At 37.8% G+C, this 18,701-nt stretch overlaps 1 protein-coding gene across 1 annotated transcript; it reads right to left on the bottom strand.

The window, feature by feature from the left end:
• Positions 1 to 3,659: 3,659 nt before the first annotated feature.
• Positions 3,660 to 17,044, bottom strand: LOC130010721 (organic cation transporter protein-like). Its single transcript, XM_056098695.1, has 7 exons — positions 17,034 to 17,044; positions 13,895 to 14,063; positions 12,819 to 13,031; positions 9,253 to 9,479; positions 5,984 to 6,165; positions 5,296 to 5,447; positions 3,660 to 3,817 (listed from the first exon to the last, which is right to left on the bottom strand). The coding sequence occupies exons 2-7, from the start codon at positions 14,059 to 14,061 to the stop codon at positions 3,682 to 3,684; spliced, it is 1,077 nt and encodes a 358-aa protein (XP_055954670.1). The 5' UTR covers positions 14,062 to 14,063; positions 17,034 to 17,044; the 3' UTR covers positions 3,660 to 3,681.
• Between the last annotated feature and the right edge of the window lie 1,657 nt (positions 17,045 to 18,701).

The following is an 18,701-nucleotide window of genomic DNA, read 5'->3' as shown; positions in this document are numbered from 1 at the left end:
CATCTCAACCTACAGCTGGGCGTTGATATGTCTTTGAAAAACTTACCTCAGAACTTCACAACATATATTGGGCCTATATAGCAACGGGTTTTAAGCGTCCTCCAGACAAGCGTATTTTTTCTTTTTCTTCTTGTTTTCTAAATACATGTAATACTAATCATTTATCACCCAATAATACATTCTACAGTAGATATCGCTTGTGTGATATATTTCATAATCAGTTGAAAAGGAACTACTTTTTTTATTTTCAAATAACAGTTCATTTCTTGTAAAATGTAACTTTTTTTAAAAAAGAAATTAACCATTGTTATTCAATTGACCTTGATGGAAACACTGGGCCAATATAAAGTACTTTGCAATGGTTTAATTGCTGTCACAAAATGATGTATCACTATGCCGTAATGTTCAGTAAAAGTGAAATCTATAGCAAAGAATTATATTTATCTATTTGTGCATGTAAGAAGGGTTTGAGTGATAAATAAAATCTCCTACTCGTCTTTTTTGATATCAAAAAATATCAACACTCGTTGATAAAGTAAAAAAAACTCGGCAGAGCCTCGTTTTTTGTTACTTTATCAACTTGTGTTGATATTTTTTGATATCAAAAAAGACTGGTAGGAGATTCTCTATATAATCACCAAACAGTTGATATTACGGAAACAATTCTTTTCCCCATTCCTCTTCATCATCATGCCCAGAGCAGATGCGCACCCTTGCAAGCACTTTCATGTTGCGAATTATTAGAAACGTTGCTTTCCAGTCAATGTAACACACGCCCATCAGCGGCATTGTTGTTCGTGCTGTGATAATACTATTATTTCAACCTACAATATTGTGGGTTAGAGGTTATGGGCTCTTATAATGTTGATAATGGTCACGATCCACAATTATTCAAGAACCCAGCTTATATTAGTAGGAATAACCTCGTTCCCAACCCCACACAACTGCGCGTTGGTATGTCTTTGAAAAACTTCCTCAGGGCTTCACAACATAGTTGACTGGGCCATTAACAACGGGTCCTAAGCGTCCTCCATGCAGAATTAACTCGTTTTATTTACAGAAATATATGAGAGGTGGATATAACGAAGAAGTACACATTGAATGTCCATTTTTTTTAAGACGTATTGATTATACCATAATTGGAAAAATTCCTGAAATGAGAAATCCACGAACTCATGCCATACAATCCGAACTTACTCCATTATCTTTCTATTCTTTGGTTTCCTATTGATTTACCATAAATAAACGAGGTTCTATTCTTGTATATCCTCAACTTTGACATTTACTGTGCCCATATCTGCTCGACTCGTTTGGGACACACCGCCAAGAGTTCATACACACATGGCAAAATACCTGCAGATAGCATAAGGGTCATCGTTAGTGGTAGAAGCTTCCAACCACAATAATCGCAGTAAAAAACTATGCAGCCGTGTATACACATGCCAAACTGTTTTAGTTTGTCCCATCCTTCTATATGCCAAAGGTTGTTTGGTCCACTTGATTGATACTGTCTAAGATTCAGCCGTCTATATATATGCAGATTCCGTCGAACACCCTGTGGGTCTAAATGACGCATTATGCGTGTCAGCGAATGGCTGGCGATAGATATATGATACTTTTGCTTTAATCCAAGTTGCATTGTCCGGTATCCAAAGTTCTGCCTTGTTCCACTTAGCTCCTGTTCAACTGCTCTTTTTATCCCGTTGTACTTCAACGAGAGTTGTTCCGACGAAGTCCAAGCTTTCGAAGAATCTTTTGGAAAATGATATAATCTCCGAGTAAGTAAAACCCATGTAAAACTATTTTGCGATTTCCATACAAATAAATAATCCACTAAGACTTAGTGACTAAGTTGAAACCCAGTAATCGCCGACATCTTGGAAATCCGTTAATTATTGATGCGCAACTCTGAAAGGAAATATGGTTACAGGGCCAATTGGAGCCAATATCAGATATTTACAAGCTCGGGTACCGAAAATTTTGAAGGAAAGCGCCAGAGAAGGGGAGGGGGGGGGGGGTCGATTCAGAAAGGGCACTTTTTTTTTACTTTACCTATAAGACATTCAAAACACACCAGACAATCAAAGCGCTCCTGATAAGGGACCATTTGCCCATCGCATTTCCCCCTTTGGAGACTCCTACACACAGAAATAATTAATTTTAACATTTTTGTATTTATTACGAATAAACTAATGGAATGATTCAGGAAAAGTAAATGTTTATATTAGTGGTTAACAACCAAACCAGAATTAATCTGTTGGTTTTAATGTTCTAGAGGGATCGTTTACTATGCTGGAACATTACTAGAGCACGCATTGTTATAATGTATAATAACTGTATTATCTTTGCCATTGTCGGATTTAGATGAAGAGGGGGAGAGGAGAGAGGAAAGTCCTTGTCTGCAGCCTATCAAGACTATAGCTGAAATGAAATGAAATAAAATGTGCTTTAAAGTCCTGCTTTTCTGCACCGATTGGGGAAATGAAGAAAGACACACGCCAATCTATTTCCTTTATCATTTGTGTTTATTTCAGTGAAAGGGGTCGTTGATAACATTTCATCAATTTTCATTTTCTTTCAACGTTTGTATTATTAAAACCCACTAATCATTGTGTATACTCCACAACAACTTATCCATTAATCAATTAGTCAATTTTTAGGTTAATTGGTATTATTACTTATTAGCGTTTAATTTAATCAGATTACCATTAGGTACACGTCATTAAGTTAGATCCCTGGTTTGTCAGCATTAACTAAGCATTGTTGTGTACATGTATATATTGTCCTGTCATATTTTCATTTTTTATCATAGCTTGATAATGACTAGAGAAGCCTTGTCGAAACGTCGCTCAGTAAAAAGCAGTAATTGTATTCCATAGAATTGTGACCTGTATACTCTAGTTCAATTACTAAATGCCATTGAAACATTTTAAGCAGGGAATTGTTGTCCGAACAGAGGCGCTACGACTTACTCTTATATTGAATTTCAACTGTCAAGGGTTCCTTTACGCCCACGCCAATGAGTACACGGGGCCTCGGTTTCTCGTCCCATCTGAAGAACTATACGTTGTCACTTGCAAAGCCCTCTGTCCTACACCACTGAAAAGGGGGAAGCACACCCGGACAATCCCGATGAACTTCCTTGGCCCACAACTGGATCGCACATGGGAACTAGAGGTTAGTGAGCCAAAGTCATACTCACTGAGCCACCGCGACTTTCTAGATGAAGAGAGGTCCAAGGCTATTCTCCAAACCCCACGACCAGAGGAAGATGAAGACCTCAGGTAAATCCGGCACTGATCTTTACATTCTCGATTGAAACATACCATCTATGATCCGAAAGACTAAACGGATTACCTTAGGATGTGGAGTGCGATTCTGGGTTGAAACGTAGCAACGTAGCAAACGTAGCCCCAGGATTTGATTATCTTTAAGAGCTGGTATGGCTGGCCACTCCCCCACCACTGGTCCATAACAAAAATAGGACCATCTCGATTAAGATACTTATTTTAGACTAAGCACTGTGCAATTATGAACAAAGGGCTGTCTCTTTTCACAGACGTTAGCTCTCCCCATGCGATATTTTAAACCAGTCTTTTTATTTCCAATGAACTGTAGACACACTGTATATATTGTTGACAATTCATAGCTCAAAAAAGCAAGCTTAATGGTTTATTTATTCTAACATTTCTTGCATTCTATATAATTATTAATACTGTCTTGATGATTCTGCTGTTGCACATCAAGGAATTGTTCCATTTCATTATGGTTACCATTAATTTCTGTCATTCCCGCGGTAGCTTTGTTTTGGCCTTTCCTAAAATTATAAAATTAATTATATATATATTTTTAAAAAAAATTACAATAAAAATTATGTTATCAAAATAATTGTTTAGCTATATATCTGGTAAAGATCATTTTATTGGTTATAGCTACGTTGAAATATCCTCGCAACCTTAATGGAAAATAGTTATCGATTGCATCCAAAGGATAAAGGGGAGTAACTCGATCTGAATTAAAGAGATCCAGACCACCATTAATTTCGACATTGACTTCAATGTTATTTCTGGCCTCTTTGCCCACCTCCAACTTTTCCCCAAATTTTCGTTGGGCTGAATGCTTTTCACTACAGACATAGGAACAAATGGTCATGTCTTTGCACTAAAATTTGTATGAGGTTGACCACCAAAATTTTGAGATACACAAACTTGAAGAAAATAGTTATCGAGTCCATCCAAGGGATAAAGGGGAGTAACTCGATCTGAATTAAATGGGATCCAGACCACTATTAATTTCGACATTGACTTCAATGTTATTTCTGGCCTCTTTGCCCACCTCCAACTTTTCCCCAAATTTTCGTTGGGCTGAATGCTTTTCACTACAGACAGAGGAACAAATGGTCATGTCTTTGCACTAAAATTTGTATGAGGTTGACCACCAAAATTTTGAGATACACAAACTTTAAGAAGCACACTAAAAACATGTAACTAGTTGCCGTACATATTCACCGTAGCCAACCTGATAACCCCGTTATCCCTTTGCCTCAAAATCATAAATATTTTCCAAAACCTGACAGAAAATGTTAGTTCAAACCCTCTTCGTCCATTCTAGATAAAAAAAATTTAACAAAAATGGGCATGCAAAAGGGACACACAGAGAATTGACATAAATAGAAGAACTACAATTTGGTCTGCCCCCAAAGAATTTAGTAACTAAGGAAGCAATCTCACTTGGTTTTTCTTTGCTATTGGTCACGACTTCCAGAAAGCAGAGTACATTCCTACTTGACATCATGTTATACATTTTATACAGATCATATTCTTAATATTTTATACATTTCAAATCTTTTGCAATAATTATACACAACAAAGACAATATAACATTTAAGAAATCTCTCCAAATGCCTTGGAATGTAATGGGGTTTTGAGAAAACCTTATGATAAATGATTAGGTGTGCAATTCGACAGGGAGAATTTTGCCCTGACAGTGACTTTTTCGCCTACTCTTCTTTGAATTCAAACTACCAAGGGTTCGTTTTAATTGCGAATTTGTCCCGTATACGTCATCATATGTTTGGCGCAATATAGCCCGGTTGGAGCTGACGTGCCGGAAAACCATACTTCATTCATTCATTCATTCGCGTTAATTGCATGCCAATGTACAATAGGTGGACCTCGTTTTTAGTCCCATTCGCACATTTCCCTTGTCAATCTCACTGGCAGGCACCATCTCTGATAAATGAGGACAAGACTTGAAAAAAAATCCCAAAAGGTTAGCAGTGTATGTATACAATACCTTCTTAAACTTTTAGTATCTTCGACGTTTTCTGGCAACTTTTGATTTAAAGTTTCAGGTAGAAACAAAGACAGTAGTCCAGCAATTACACAGATGGAGCCAAACACTATTAAAGGTAAAGCTGTTTTCAGATCTCCGCCAATTAGTATTCCCTGAAAACAAAATACATTCTTTGACAGAAGAGCACAGATACAAAAATATCTTGAATGGTTTAGGAGATATCCCCGTAATAATAACTATATACCAAAAGCCTAAGTAAAATTTGTTTCCATGGAAACACACATTAGTAAATCCGCGAAATTTTTAAATATCAAAAGACACAAGTACTATATATAAAAGGTTGATGTTTGTCCACAGTTTCATTAAGATATCTTGAACGGTTAATAATTCATCGGAAGTTTCCGATGTGATTCCCCCTTATCAGTGGTGCAGGACAGATGGCCTAGCAAGGAACAGCGTATAGTCAGTCGTTCGGCTGAGACGAAAAACCAAGGTCCCGTGTACTCAATGAAGTGCAAGTTTGATGATCATTGGTAGTTTGAATACGACAAAAAAGAGTAGGCCGTAAGGCCGCAGTCGAGGCAAAATTTCCTTTCATAGCACACTGTATGGTGGTAGCTTGTCTTCATTAGTCCAGTCGGAGCAGAACAGTAGGACGTTAAACCTCATTTCATTATTCATGACTTACCAAATCTGCTACATAAGGAGATACCATCCCGCCGAATTGTGAACAGGTTGAACTGCTGCCCATAGCTGTGTTTCTTAGAGTAGTTGGAAATAGTTCGGCTGTAAAAATGTAGATACTAGCATAGGCAGCAGATATTGCTAGCTTCCCTATTGTTGATAAAACTGTCGTTATCCAAAGATGAGCTGAAGAAGAAGATATGTAAATAGTAGATACAAACTGCTTTGATTGTGTACGAATTGGCTGAATTAGCTTTGCCCTTTGGTCATGTTCTCGAGATTCATTTTTCACACAAATGAGACGCCTGGATGAACGAAGCAAAACTTTTGTCATATGACTGGCGTACTACAGGTAATAAATAATTGGATAGGTCATTAGAGGATCATTTTTTTGTTTCGAATGATTATGATTGCTGGTTTGAATTTTGAATTGGCTTCAATAAACCACCCTTGATCAATTATATATCTAAAAAATTTACTTTATCTGCAGACTTACAATTTTGATTTCATACAGATAGTCAGTTTGCAAGTCTACCCTGCAAGTTTAATTTCTTTGAACTAAATAACAAAGTATCTCGAGGTCCCTGATATGGTGATTATGTCCAGATATAAATAGTAATGCAATGTACAATATAATTAATCTTCCAGGCATTGTTATGTAAGGTGGAAAGCTCTGTTTACTTCATTACACTTCCTGTTCAACCATTACATCTGTTGTAAGCCCACTAACATGAGGACAAGACACAAACTACACAGGCACTGCAAACAATAAACAAATCAAGTCACTAAATCTGGCTACGTCTCTCTAAATTATTTTCCATACACGGTATATTGTTAGTTTAAAACTGCCCACAAAACATGATCCGCTTTATACTTTCGGATATCTCCGTAAATAGCAATCTGATTAAAACATGTCGTAATATGTCTTGTAATATGTCGTATATATGGGTTTTGTGGTTGTAATAAGGTTTTTGGGGTTACCGACTTCAATATTGGTTTCAAAACGTAATTCCGAATAGGATTGTCACACGCCAAACATCAGAACAAATTACGGAAAACATTTTTACGATCAGTTTTATAAAAGCAGGGACAGAAACCCACCCGACCCCCAATAGAGTGGGAACCCCTGGCAAGGCCAAGTGGCAATGTACTAGTGTGGCAATCATAAGAGTCTGTCGTGAAATGAAAAACAAACAGAAATGAACCCGTGGGAACTATCGGTCTTGATGCTACCAGGGATAGACCGGTGGTTGAGGATATCTAAACCATGATGTACTCTGTAGTTCGGATAGAATCTCTAAACCATAGTGTACCCTTTAATCTCTAAAACATGATGTACCCAGTAGTTCAGATAGAGTCTCTAAACCATGTTTACACTGAGTTTTGTAAATAGAAGGCCAATCGTGAAATGAATATGAATTTTACGATATGTTAGTCCCGAAATGACATAGTTTCTATTAAATGAATATATTATTAAAGCGCTTTAAATATCTGGATGCAATAGACTTGGTTTAGAAAATTCTTGGTACACACTGTTAACCACCCATAGATTTTTTGAATGACAATAAGTCATTTACTTTATTCAGCTCGACGTGAATAGATACAGTTGGTTTAACTTGAATGTAGATATTTATTATCTATATTGCATATATATAACCTTTTAGTTGAAAACATATCATAAAAATATCTTATTTCATATAGTCTTATGTATTTGTCAACATCAAGGTGGACTTGTTCTATTGTTCCATTTAGTCTATTGTAACATCTTGAAAGCGATATATAATAGCTTTATAGATAACATTCACTAGGTTTATTAACTGCAACGTTTCAATGAGGGCATCCTCACCGTTATCAAGCAATGACAATGGCGAGAGTGTCCTCATTGAATATTATTCATAAAGCTTTCTGTTATTAGATTTGTTTATAGTTAGGCATTTTCTTGTTTTACTTGACTAAACAAAACATGTAGGCTTTTATAGATTGAACAAAAAGTCGATAAATGTTGAGTTGTCTGGAACATGTTTGAGGCAATTTGTTACAAATCTCAGACACGATATATGTTTGATACTGGTTGAGGAAATGGGCCGCAAATACTAAAGGAGTCGGACAAACTCTAAACCAATTGCATTACCTTCACTAGGCCCCTTCAAAGCCCGTCTACCTGTGGAATAACATGTATTTGTATCTGTTAAATTTGTGCGGTTTATATATCAGACAAATTAATACTATTATTTACACATAGGCTGGGAGTGGTAACGTCTTACCCCAAACAAATTGCAAAAGAAATCAGGAAGTTTCAGAGAGCGATATCTTGTATCACATGACACTGCTGACGAATAATCAATTCTTTTTAGCCAACAGATTGACGGTGGAATAGATGTGAATGCAAATTCCGACGAGGATCAACAAGTTGCTAAACAAAGGCTGAAGAAAATTTGGATCAGATAATTCTGACAGTGAACTGAGAAGGTCTTCGGTATGTTCAGAGAAGGATTTCGTGTTAAGTGGACTGTACCTAGAAATACTTTACAAAGGAACTCGTGGGCTATAAATACTTTCAAGTCATGGAGTGTGTGGAGAAATAGTGGAAATGTGGACGAAAAGAATATTCTGAAAGATATCTTAGACGTGGATAACCGATCTAAATATGCCGATAAGTACGCCGTCTATTTCGGTGCTGAATGCTACAAACTGTATCATAATTTTTTTTAATTGTCAAAAGAACAAACATTTATTTCTGTGTTCTTTGTATTATTTCGATCATCAATGTCATCAGCGGTTGAAATGAACCGAATATATCAACCTATGATCATGCCATGGCAGGTTGATATAAGATATATCTGCTATGTAGGCCTACATGAAAGAAAAAACTACCGCCAGTTGTATATATAATGTGCGCTTTTTGTTGTATAATAATAATAATAGTTTGTTCGGCTATACTTTTCGTTTAAAAAATGTGTTTTATCTCCTATAGACTCTTTTTCGCGGAAATCTTTGATATATCTATCCACATTAATATAATAAGGCATAATATAGATAGAGGCGTCTTTGTACACTGGGCGTCATATTTTCATGGCGTCATATGAAATTTCTGGCTTCACAGTTGTCGCAACTGTATTTTAATCAGATGGGGTAAATTGGCGAACCACTGACGATTTCAGAAACTAAAGCTTCTACCCATCCGACATTCTAAAATGTCTGTTAAATACCTCAACCACGGAAAATATTACCATGGCGAGAAATGAGCTACACATTGAATTTGTTTATACTTACAATCATTTCCGTATATAACCGGAAACATGGTACTGAGACAAGCTAAACCACCTATTAACATAACAGAACAATGCAGAACTTTTCTTCCTAATCTGTCCAGTAATATAATACATAAAACATAGGCGATGGTCTCCGCTATGTTTCCAATGGTAAAGTTCAGATAGACATCTCCACTTAGATTAGCCACATTTAAAGTTAAGCCAAAATATGTCACACTTGCTACAAACCTACAACAAAAAATAAAAATAAATACTTTATGGCGAGAGAGATTAACATATGATTCAACTTTATTTCAATAAATCATTTAGGGTCAGACGACCCTATTCCTTGTCATTTCCGAATCGAAATCACGCCACTTGACTCGATGACAGACCTTATCATCTAAAGCATGCACGTTAAACCATTTTGCCGCAGAATTTGAGGTATAACCACAGGGTGGGACTTTTGTTAAAAGTCAAGGTTTACTTTGTTGGTATAGCATTCACTCCATAATATACGTACGACGGAAAAACAATACACCTAGCGTATTAGTGTAGGTAATTGGAACATTATATTATAAGACACTAAAACCTGACCATTAAGTAATTAACTAATTTATAATACAAAAGAGAAAAATGGGGTTTAACGTCCACTCGACACAAACTATGTCAATTCGGGACCAACGTATGGTTAAATTCTATTTCAATTATTCGCTTGCACGTAGGTGTCATTTGCAGTAGGAAGAAACCGGAGGACCTGGAAAAAACACACTAGGTTGAACAAGTACCCCACTCATTGTCATGTGCATGCGGGGAATTGAAACTCGGTAATCGGATGATCAATTTAGATGTTCGAGTTGAAAGTAGATCTTCTTCGCACGATTTTGTTCAATTGCTTCCTCGTCTGATGTCATCTGGATTTTCCAACATGGTTTCCCCTTGTCAGCGGTCAAGGAGAGCCTGACAAGGACAGCTGTCTGGTCGTTCGGATGGGACGAAAACCGAGTTCCCGTGTATGCATTGGCATGTACGTAATAGATCCCTTAGTATTTGGAATTCGATATAAGAATAGGCCATAGTACTGCTGCCCCCGCCAAATTTCCCTCATGGCGCACTGTATGGCGTATGCCCGTTTTGATTAGCTCAGTTGAAGCAGAACAGCAGGATGTGAAACCCCATTTCATTTCATTTCATTTCCACGTCTGATGAGGATTGCATGCACATGAGTCTAAATAGCAATAACGATAATAACATGAACCACGAACTTACGTAGGCTTTAACATAAAACATTGAAGAGGTTGATTAGGAAAATATACTGATATTCGTTAGAACTTATTGATAAACAAATACATAAACTCCAACCAGTGAATAAACCAGCAAAAGAAACATCAGGTTGGTATGTTACTCTGAATAGACGCATTGCATAAAACTTGCCAACTGTTTTTACTGTATATTTGTGCCCACATCTCCAACTTTACCTGAGCAATAAGGCTACGCGAACGTCTACAGTTTGCCCAACAACACCAGAACTGGCGACACAGGCAATGGAGAACTGTTCTGTTCACAGATGAGAGTCGGTATTGCGTATCAACTGCAGATGGCAGAAACAGAATATGGCGTCGACGTGGGCAGCGTTATTCTGACCAATGTGTCAAGGGGAGATCCAAGCATAATGGTTTTGGGTTCTGTGGTGTTCCAAAATCTTGGTCCAGGGAGAGGAAGCGGCATCACATCAGTGCGCTGCATCGATCAAGCTCTCAGACCCCACGACATACCACATTTCGCACGTCATCGAAACAACGTTTTCCAGCATGACAACGCCCGTGGCCACACCGCCAGAGTTACTCGAGACTTTCTACAGAATACACTAAAGCTGGAAGCAAAATGCAATGGGATTTAACGTCTTACTGTTCTGCTCCGACTGGTCTAATGAAGACGAGCATATGACCTATTACTCTTATTTCGAATTCCAAGTGCCAAGGGTTCTCTTACGTGCACGCCAATGTGTACACGGGATCTTGATTTTTCGTCACACTCGACGATATCCGTTACCAGACCCCACCCCCGTCCTACATCACTGACACGAGGGAACCACGCCGGAAAGTTCCAATGAACACGGGACCGCGTGGTTAGCGAGCCAACGTAAGCCACAAAAACTAGTTTTTTGAGTGCTAAATTATTTTTTGAGGATTGTGGTAACCATGAAAAGAAATACAAAAACATATCTAGAGAAGATTTACTGAAGAACCTATCAAAACTGAATCTCGAGCTCAAGATGTGTTACACACTCAAAGAGCTATTCCGGTGTAAAGAATCGTCAGGAACATCACTGATGTTTTTTTTATAATCATTTTATTGACATGTGCTAATCTACGTTGTAAGAATAAAGGAAGTCAGTACCTCTTCAGAAATCTGAGTCTCTAGTTATAATCCACGTAATAATAAAGCATTTATATACGAATACTTTGCTGTCAGAGAATCTGTATCGATTCCGTTCCGTTCTTGTGCACCGCAATTATTAGAAGCACTTGAACAATAGTCCGAACTGATGGATGCTGGTAATTATATGGATACAGGCTGTTTTGATTTCAATAAATTATTTGATACCGAATCCTGTTAGAGATGAAGTTGCAGAGTATGGGAATTTAAGGAAATGTATTCGGTTCGGTTGGATAATGGATTAGAGTTATGGCCATATTAACCCAGACTTTAAATATATTATAACTATCTTGGGACCGGTCCTTTCATTATTCTTAGCAACGATGTACCTGATGAGGCATCTATCGTAATATACAAAATTGTTTGGTTCAGAAGAAAGCGGCGAGAACTGCGGTTCGATACTTAATGATTTGGATACCCTTGGTAATTGGAACCAAATCAATTGTATACCATCTTGCCAACTAAATTTATGACATAGTATACTATTTGAGGGCGATTTGGAAACTTATGTTTACAATCCCACAGTCAAGTTAAATTACTCTGGCAGAATAGGCCTTTTAGTCTCATGACCATAGGCACTGTGTATAAATTCAATCGAATGATAACTGTAGCCCCTAGAGCGTCCATAACATTTTTCTCAAAGTGATTAAGGACTGTAACTCCGGCAGTAACCATCGGAAATCCCTGCAAATCACAAAAATTCTCCATCGCATGATCTTAAACACTGTGTTTGAATTTGAGGCCAATGGAATAGCCTCTAGTAATTAGTTCATTCAATCTGAGATAAAAATACACGTCTTTGTAGACAGAATATGAGATAAATGTGTTGCGGGCTCTGTTTATGGGATCTCTCTCTCTCTCTATCTCTCTCTCTCAATAATAGTTATGGGGAGATGACATGTATAAAACAGTTTGTAGTACATAACTGTAAATAATCAGTGCCGGATCTTCACAGAGGACGATGAAAGTGTGTTTTAAACACAATTGAACGAAACCGAGGATGAGGGCGATGTAAAAGATTACAGTACTTGTAAGATAGGCATATGCCAGAGTCAAAAATATTATACAACTTGATCGAAGACACTCTGGATATTGAGGCTCTAGGCTTCAGCCTGCCAAGTCTAGATCAAGCACTGTACACAACCTTACCAATTAAAGAAGACAATAAGAGACATCGCTACAAGTCGTGGAGTTGTAAACATCTGACTTATATTAGCATCAGCAGTTGTTTCAAGAGATGATTTATCAAAAAGATTTTCCGGGAGGTCAACCTGATTGACCTTGGCTGCTTTACGGATAATTTCCTCTGCTTCTTTATATCTACCTTTAGACAATAACCATCTGGGAGATTCTGGTAACAACCTGAAAATATTTACAAATATACACTTAAAGCGGTAGTATGCCCACGCAAGCTAGAATCAATCAATCGTTAACCATACTAAATGTTATACATTATGCAAGAGCCAAATCTGCCTATTGCAGGTTTTTCTTTAGGCCTATAATCAAATATAGTAAATACGTACATTTCGTGTTCCACTGCCCCGTATTTGCCTATCCACTGAAGCTTACGCCTGGGGATTAATATTTCAAATCCAAGCATTTACTAACAATTGTTGATGGCGAGATTTGTGCAAATGGGCACAAATGTATAATAATATAATGGCCTTGACTAATTATTGTTACAGATTCATAGACAAGCAAAACAGCACGTGAAACAATGGAAATCTGTGATTATATGATACATGAGCTATAATTTGATAAATGCATATGTTATCTGTCTACCCCATTGTCAAAATATTAACTTTGGTATGAGGTTATTTGAAAACGGAAATTAAATTCTGTATGAAATATTGTAAGAATAACAGAAACTGGGGTCTAAGGCCAAGGATAAATTCTATGGTCTAAAAACACGTGATAGGAAAATTGCGATTACATCATTGGGCTAAGTAACCAATCATCATAATTAATTACGTAATATTTGACCAATTAAATAATAGTTAGCAGAGGTCAAGGCATATAAAACACTTGAGCTGTGGGCACCATGTCAGTGGATTTCTGATTCCAGTGTTGTGTACTTGCGTATCTATTCGAGCACATTAAATGATCCATGACTGTACCAGTCTGATATTGAACATTGGGCAGCGTATTATGGTCATGTTTGCTGCTAATAAATAAATCATTAATATTTTCAATTCCTTGTATTATTACAGTTTGAGGAAACTTACCACCAATAAGAAAAAAGCAAAATGGTTGGCACGGAGGTAGCAAGAGTCAGATTCTTCCAGTCTCTTATAAAGTATGCTAGTAAACCGAGAATAAACAACCCGATTACCCAGGCTAACATGATTATATTACCAGCATACTTCCTCTTCGATGGTCCCACCAGCTCCATACCTACAAAATAGAAATGAAATGAAATGGGGTTTAACGTCCTACTGTTCTGCCCCGACTGGGCTAATATTATGAGTGAAATTTTGCCTACTCTTACATCGAATTCCAACTGCCAAGGGATATTTTACCTCGGTTTTCCATCCCATCCGAACGACTGCACGTTGTCCCTTGCCAGGGGCTCGTTCCTGCACCACTGTCTCGGCCAATACAGGGACCGACATCCAGGTTAGCGAGCCAACGTCTTACTCGCGGAGCCACCGTTGCTCCCACCTACAGAATAGCACAAGGCACCCATGTTAATCCAAAGTGGTATTTAAGAAGAGGGGGGGGGGGGTCAGTGGCGTAACTGGTTTTCCGAGTCCTAGGGAGCAATTTCCTCCCGTTTGGGCCAACCGTTCATCCACACCCAACAGACATCGCCTCGAAGGCAATCTAAAGTTCAACCAACCAAAATTCTCAATAATCTGCTTCTACTATTCAAATATGCATTGTTTTATTTTGGGAAACTTATTTATCACAATGCCGAAGTCAATTGCCTCAGCAAATCCATTCAGACTCTCCTCACCCATCGTGTTTCCCACTGGTTCTTGTACCGAGCTTACTGGAGTAATCATGAATATTCTATATTACAGTTTTAGACTCCGGTACATGGGTTGTCCTTTCGTATGCACTGGCGAGAATAATTAAGAGACTTTTGACAAGCGTAAATTCCTGGTCCGTATCGGGTATCTATATCGATTTTACACGTGCCGTCATCAATGTCGAACAGCTTTCGTACAAAGAAGGTCCGTATAACATCGTCGTCTTTTTACTACCTTTTTGCTACTTCTTGACGCCGGAATGGTGTTCCATAGCGTTTTCATGAATCTGTGTGTATTCTAGCGCACGAACGTGTATATTTGATGTGATTTTAACCATGATAAAGACTGGAAATTAATCATTATTTTGATGAGTTTTCTCGGAGTTTTCATATTTTCCCTGCCTGTCTGTCTTCATGCTGGTTGATCTGAGTGCTAAATTTAGTGAAGTGGGACCTTGCAAATCTGTAAATGATGTAATTCTATGATAAAGGTGTATAAACGTGCTGAAATGATACATTAGTGAAACCAAAAATCGCAGTCGAAGACATGAAATTTTATTTAATAGCTCAGCGACTGTCGAGCAACTTTACTCCCTCCAGGAATTTGTAGGATGGTGACACTGGTAGATAACTACCATCATGCTGCAATAGAACTAAGCTTAGCTCAGCTACTTATACGTAAGCGGCTCGAAGATCTGCCCAAACTCTAAAACTACATTGACGCAAAGTATCACGTATCCGTGTCGTGACCATACGGATACGGGATACGGGTGGGAAAAATTCCGCTTGCCAGAAGTCTCTTATGACACCCCAAGATCGTATCGCATTTAGCCATCAGTTTCAGCAATTCATAGCAGTTTCCCTCGTTGGTTGACTTTTGTCTACGTCTAGCATACTCTCTGTGACCTCGAAACACGTTGTATTGTTTTCCGAGACAGAGAGTACAATTGAAGAGTCGCTTCAACATCTGTCGATTTCGTCTAATTCTTTTTTCAGTGCTTGACGAGGTCATTCAGCACTGTTTTATTAGTGTCCAAATGACATTTTATCATGAGGTATAGCTCTGGAGCTTTGATGTGGATAGCACTTTTCTCTTTGACTTCATGGAAAGCACATTTTGTCCTATACAAAGCTATAATGCATTTTCTTTGGTCCTTGTCGATGGAATATAAGGGATAGGCACGAATAAGTGGTGGTGTCAACGGCTTGTTCTAGAAACTGTGAGGCTCGTTTGGATAGATTTCCTGCAACAGGGGCGAGCAGACACCGAAGGGGACCGTAGGTCGCCGAAGGCGACCCGCGCGCCGGAGGCAAGCCGCCGGTAGGAGGGTCTGGTTATCCCCCCAAAATTTTTTTGAAATTTGACAACGGGAAACGTGTTTTTCAAGCACTTCTGGGAGAAATCTAGGTATCAAATTTTGGGCCGCTTTTCACGAAATTCGAAATCTGTCGTCCTTAGGGTGCAACGGTGATATAATAATACGGTTTTTTAAATCGGATAAAAATTATGACCTCTATAGGCTCGTTTGGATAGCTTTCTTGCAACAGGGGCGATCAGGCACCGAAAGTGCCCGTCGGAGGCGCGCCGCCGGTAGGAGGGTCTGGTTATGCCCCCCACAAATTTTTGAAATTTGACAACGGGAAACGCGTTTTTCAAGCACTTCTGGGAGAAATCTAGGTATCATATTTTCCAAATTTATGCTGCTATTTTGACTATAAGACATACTACTGTACTTTCTCTGACTCCACTTTATGATTTTGCTGTAGTCGGCAAAATTTTTAATCAAAGACCATTTCACCTTAAGGTGACAGATATTTGCACGTCAGCATAATATATTTTACTAATCGTTGTGTATGTATGATTTTTCGCGTGCGCACTCTCAATTTCTTTGAGGGGATTCCGCGTGAAAATTAGAGCTCTCAGGGGGGGGGGGCCGCTTATACGGGTGGACTTATTGTTTAATGGGGGCCTGGGAGGACACCGTCCTCCTAAACTCCCTGCCAGCACGCCCCTGTCCTGCAAATCCAGCATATATTCCATCGACTCAGATATTCTTCCACAGTCATCGAAGGGAAAGCATACCACGATTAGTGTACAACACCTATCAAGAAGAATGATCTTTTTGAAAGTTATTCTTGAGAGTGTCAAAACGGATGCAAAGCTTAGAGGTTAACTTTTGAGTATTTCAACCACCAATGGCAGAAATTATTGGAATAGGCTTCTTTGTCTCGTGACCTTACACATCGTATATACAATTAGAGATATTTAGAAGCTTATGCTTACCATCTACATAAATGGTCTACTAATCTACAATACTAAAATTTGTAAGGGAAACGAACAATTATAAAGATATATAAGCTGTGAGAAAACGGGGAATTATAAAGATATTTACCAATAACATAAGCTGAGAGAAACGGGGAATTATAAAGATATTTACCAATAACATAAGCTGAGAGAAACGGGGAATTATAAAGATATTTACCAATAACATAAGCTGAAAGAAACGGGGAATTATAAAGATATTTACCAATAACATAAGCTGAGAGAAACGGGGAATTATAAAGATATTTACCAATAACATAAGCTGAGAGAAACGAGGAATTATAAAGATATTTACCAATAACAAGAAGTGATAAAACGGAGATTTATTGCCTAAAGATATTTACCAATAACATAAGCTGTGATAAAACAGGTTATACCGCTAAAACCCACCAGAAATCTACAAACAAGGAGACTAACTATATTCGAAGCAAAAGCTAGTCCTATCCCTGAACATATTTTAATGAAAAGGCAAATCATAAGGGTCTTCTTTCTTCCAAGCCTGTAAACAATGATACGATTAATTATTATGGATTCGATGAGCTATCCCATTTTCAAAAATAAAACAGGTTATATATCTACTTTCATAAACGGATCAGCGATACAGAATTTAAATTTGTCGCACAAAATTAATGTAAAAAATCATCTAAATTATCTAATGTACTTCTATTAATTATCTAATGTTTCTAATAATTATCCAATGTACTTCTATTAATTGTCTAATGTACTTCTATTATTTAGCTAATGTTTCCAATAATTATCCAATGTTTCTAAAAATTATCCAGTGCCTACATCAACACAAAACATACTAAGAGTACTATTGCCCACAGTATGGACGACCACAAACCACTTTATCCAATACCGCCTTTAGATATTAGAGGATTCAAATTGTCTCGTTTTTAAAATGGAAGGCGTTAGACCATGTTGTTGTAGAATGTTACTTTACTTTATATTATGTTGATAATATTTTCATAAAACAAAAATTTCTCGAATCCATTACAAAAATATTCTCAGGTCTACTTACAAATCTGAAACCATACCAAGTACAATGGCACCAAAAGCTTTTCCCACAAACATGGCGAGATTACTATGCGATCTGTAGATTTCTTTACCACAAACTAGATTTAGCTGAAATATATTATTAATAAATACATCAGTGTTACTCGAAATCAAATGGCTATTCTTATGAAAATCCATATCGAAAATCACTTGGATCATGAATAAAATTGAGACTTCGATCTCGATCTGGGAAAGGCTTGATGGTTTTCGATATCTGATTTGAAGTAAAATATTGTATCACAGATACGGGACATATATTTTCCTGAACAGTAAATCGTAATAAAACACAAAACCAGTTCTGTCAATAGGCGTAATCAATCTGGTCTAGGTGTAGGAAAACCGCATCATATAAACAGGGCTTTTCAGGGGTGTGGGTGGTGTTCAGAAGAAGTTTCATATCTCCATCTGACAAACCAAGTTTAATGTTTGGTTATTTGACCATATATTTGTGGTTAATCTCAAAAGGAGAGCCTCGGTATAGCTCCGTGAGTATGGCACTCGATCAGTAACCAGGGAGTCCCTGGTTTCCCCAAGTGCAAGACGGTGGACTTGGCAAGGAAACGTGTCGGGCCGTTAAAATGAAACAAAAACGATGTGCACATGCACATAAAAGAACCCTCGGCAGTTGGAATTTGATGGCGAAACGCCGCTGTACATGTCCGGGCATTCTTTGAATGACGTA

This window comes from Patella vulgata, chromosome 2, assembly GCF_932274485.2.
Source record: "Patella vulgata chromosome 2, xgPatVulg1.2, whole genome shotgun sequence".
Classification (NCBI taxonomy): domain Eukaryota; kingdom Metazoa; phylum Mollusca; class Gastropoda; family Patellidae; genus Patella; species Patella vulgata.
Note: the sequence above shows the minus strand (reverse complement) of the source record. Positions and strands in the feature narration are given on the sequence as shown.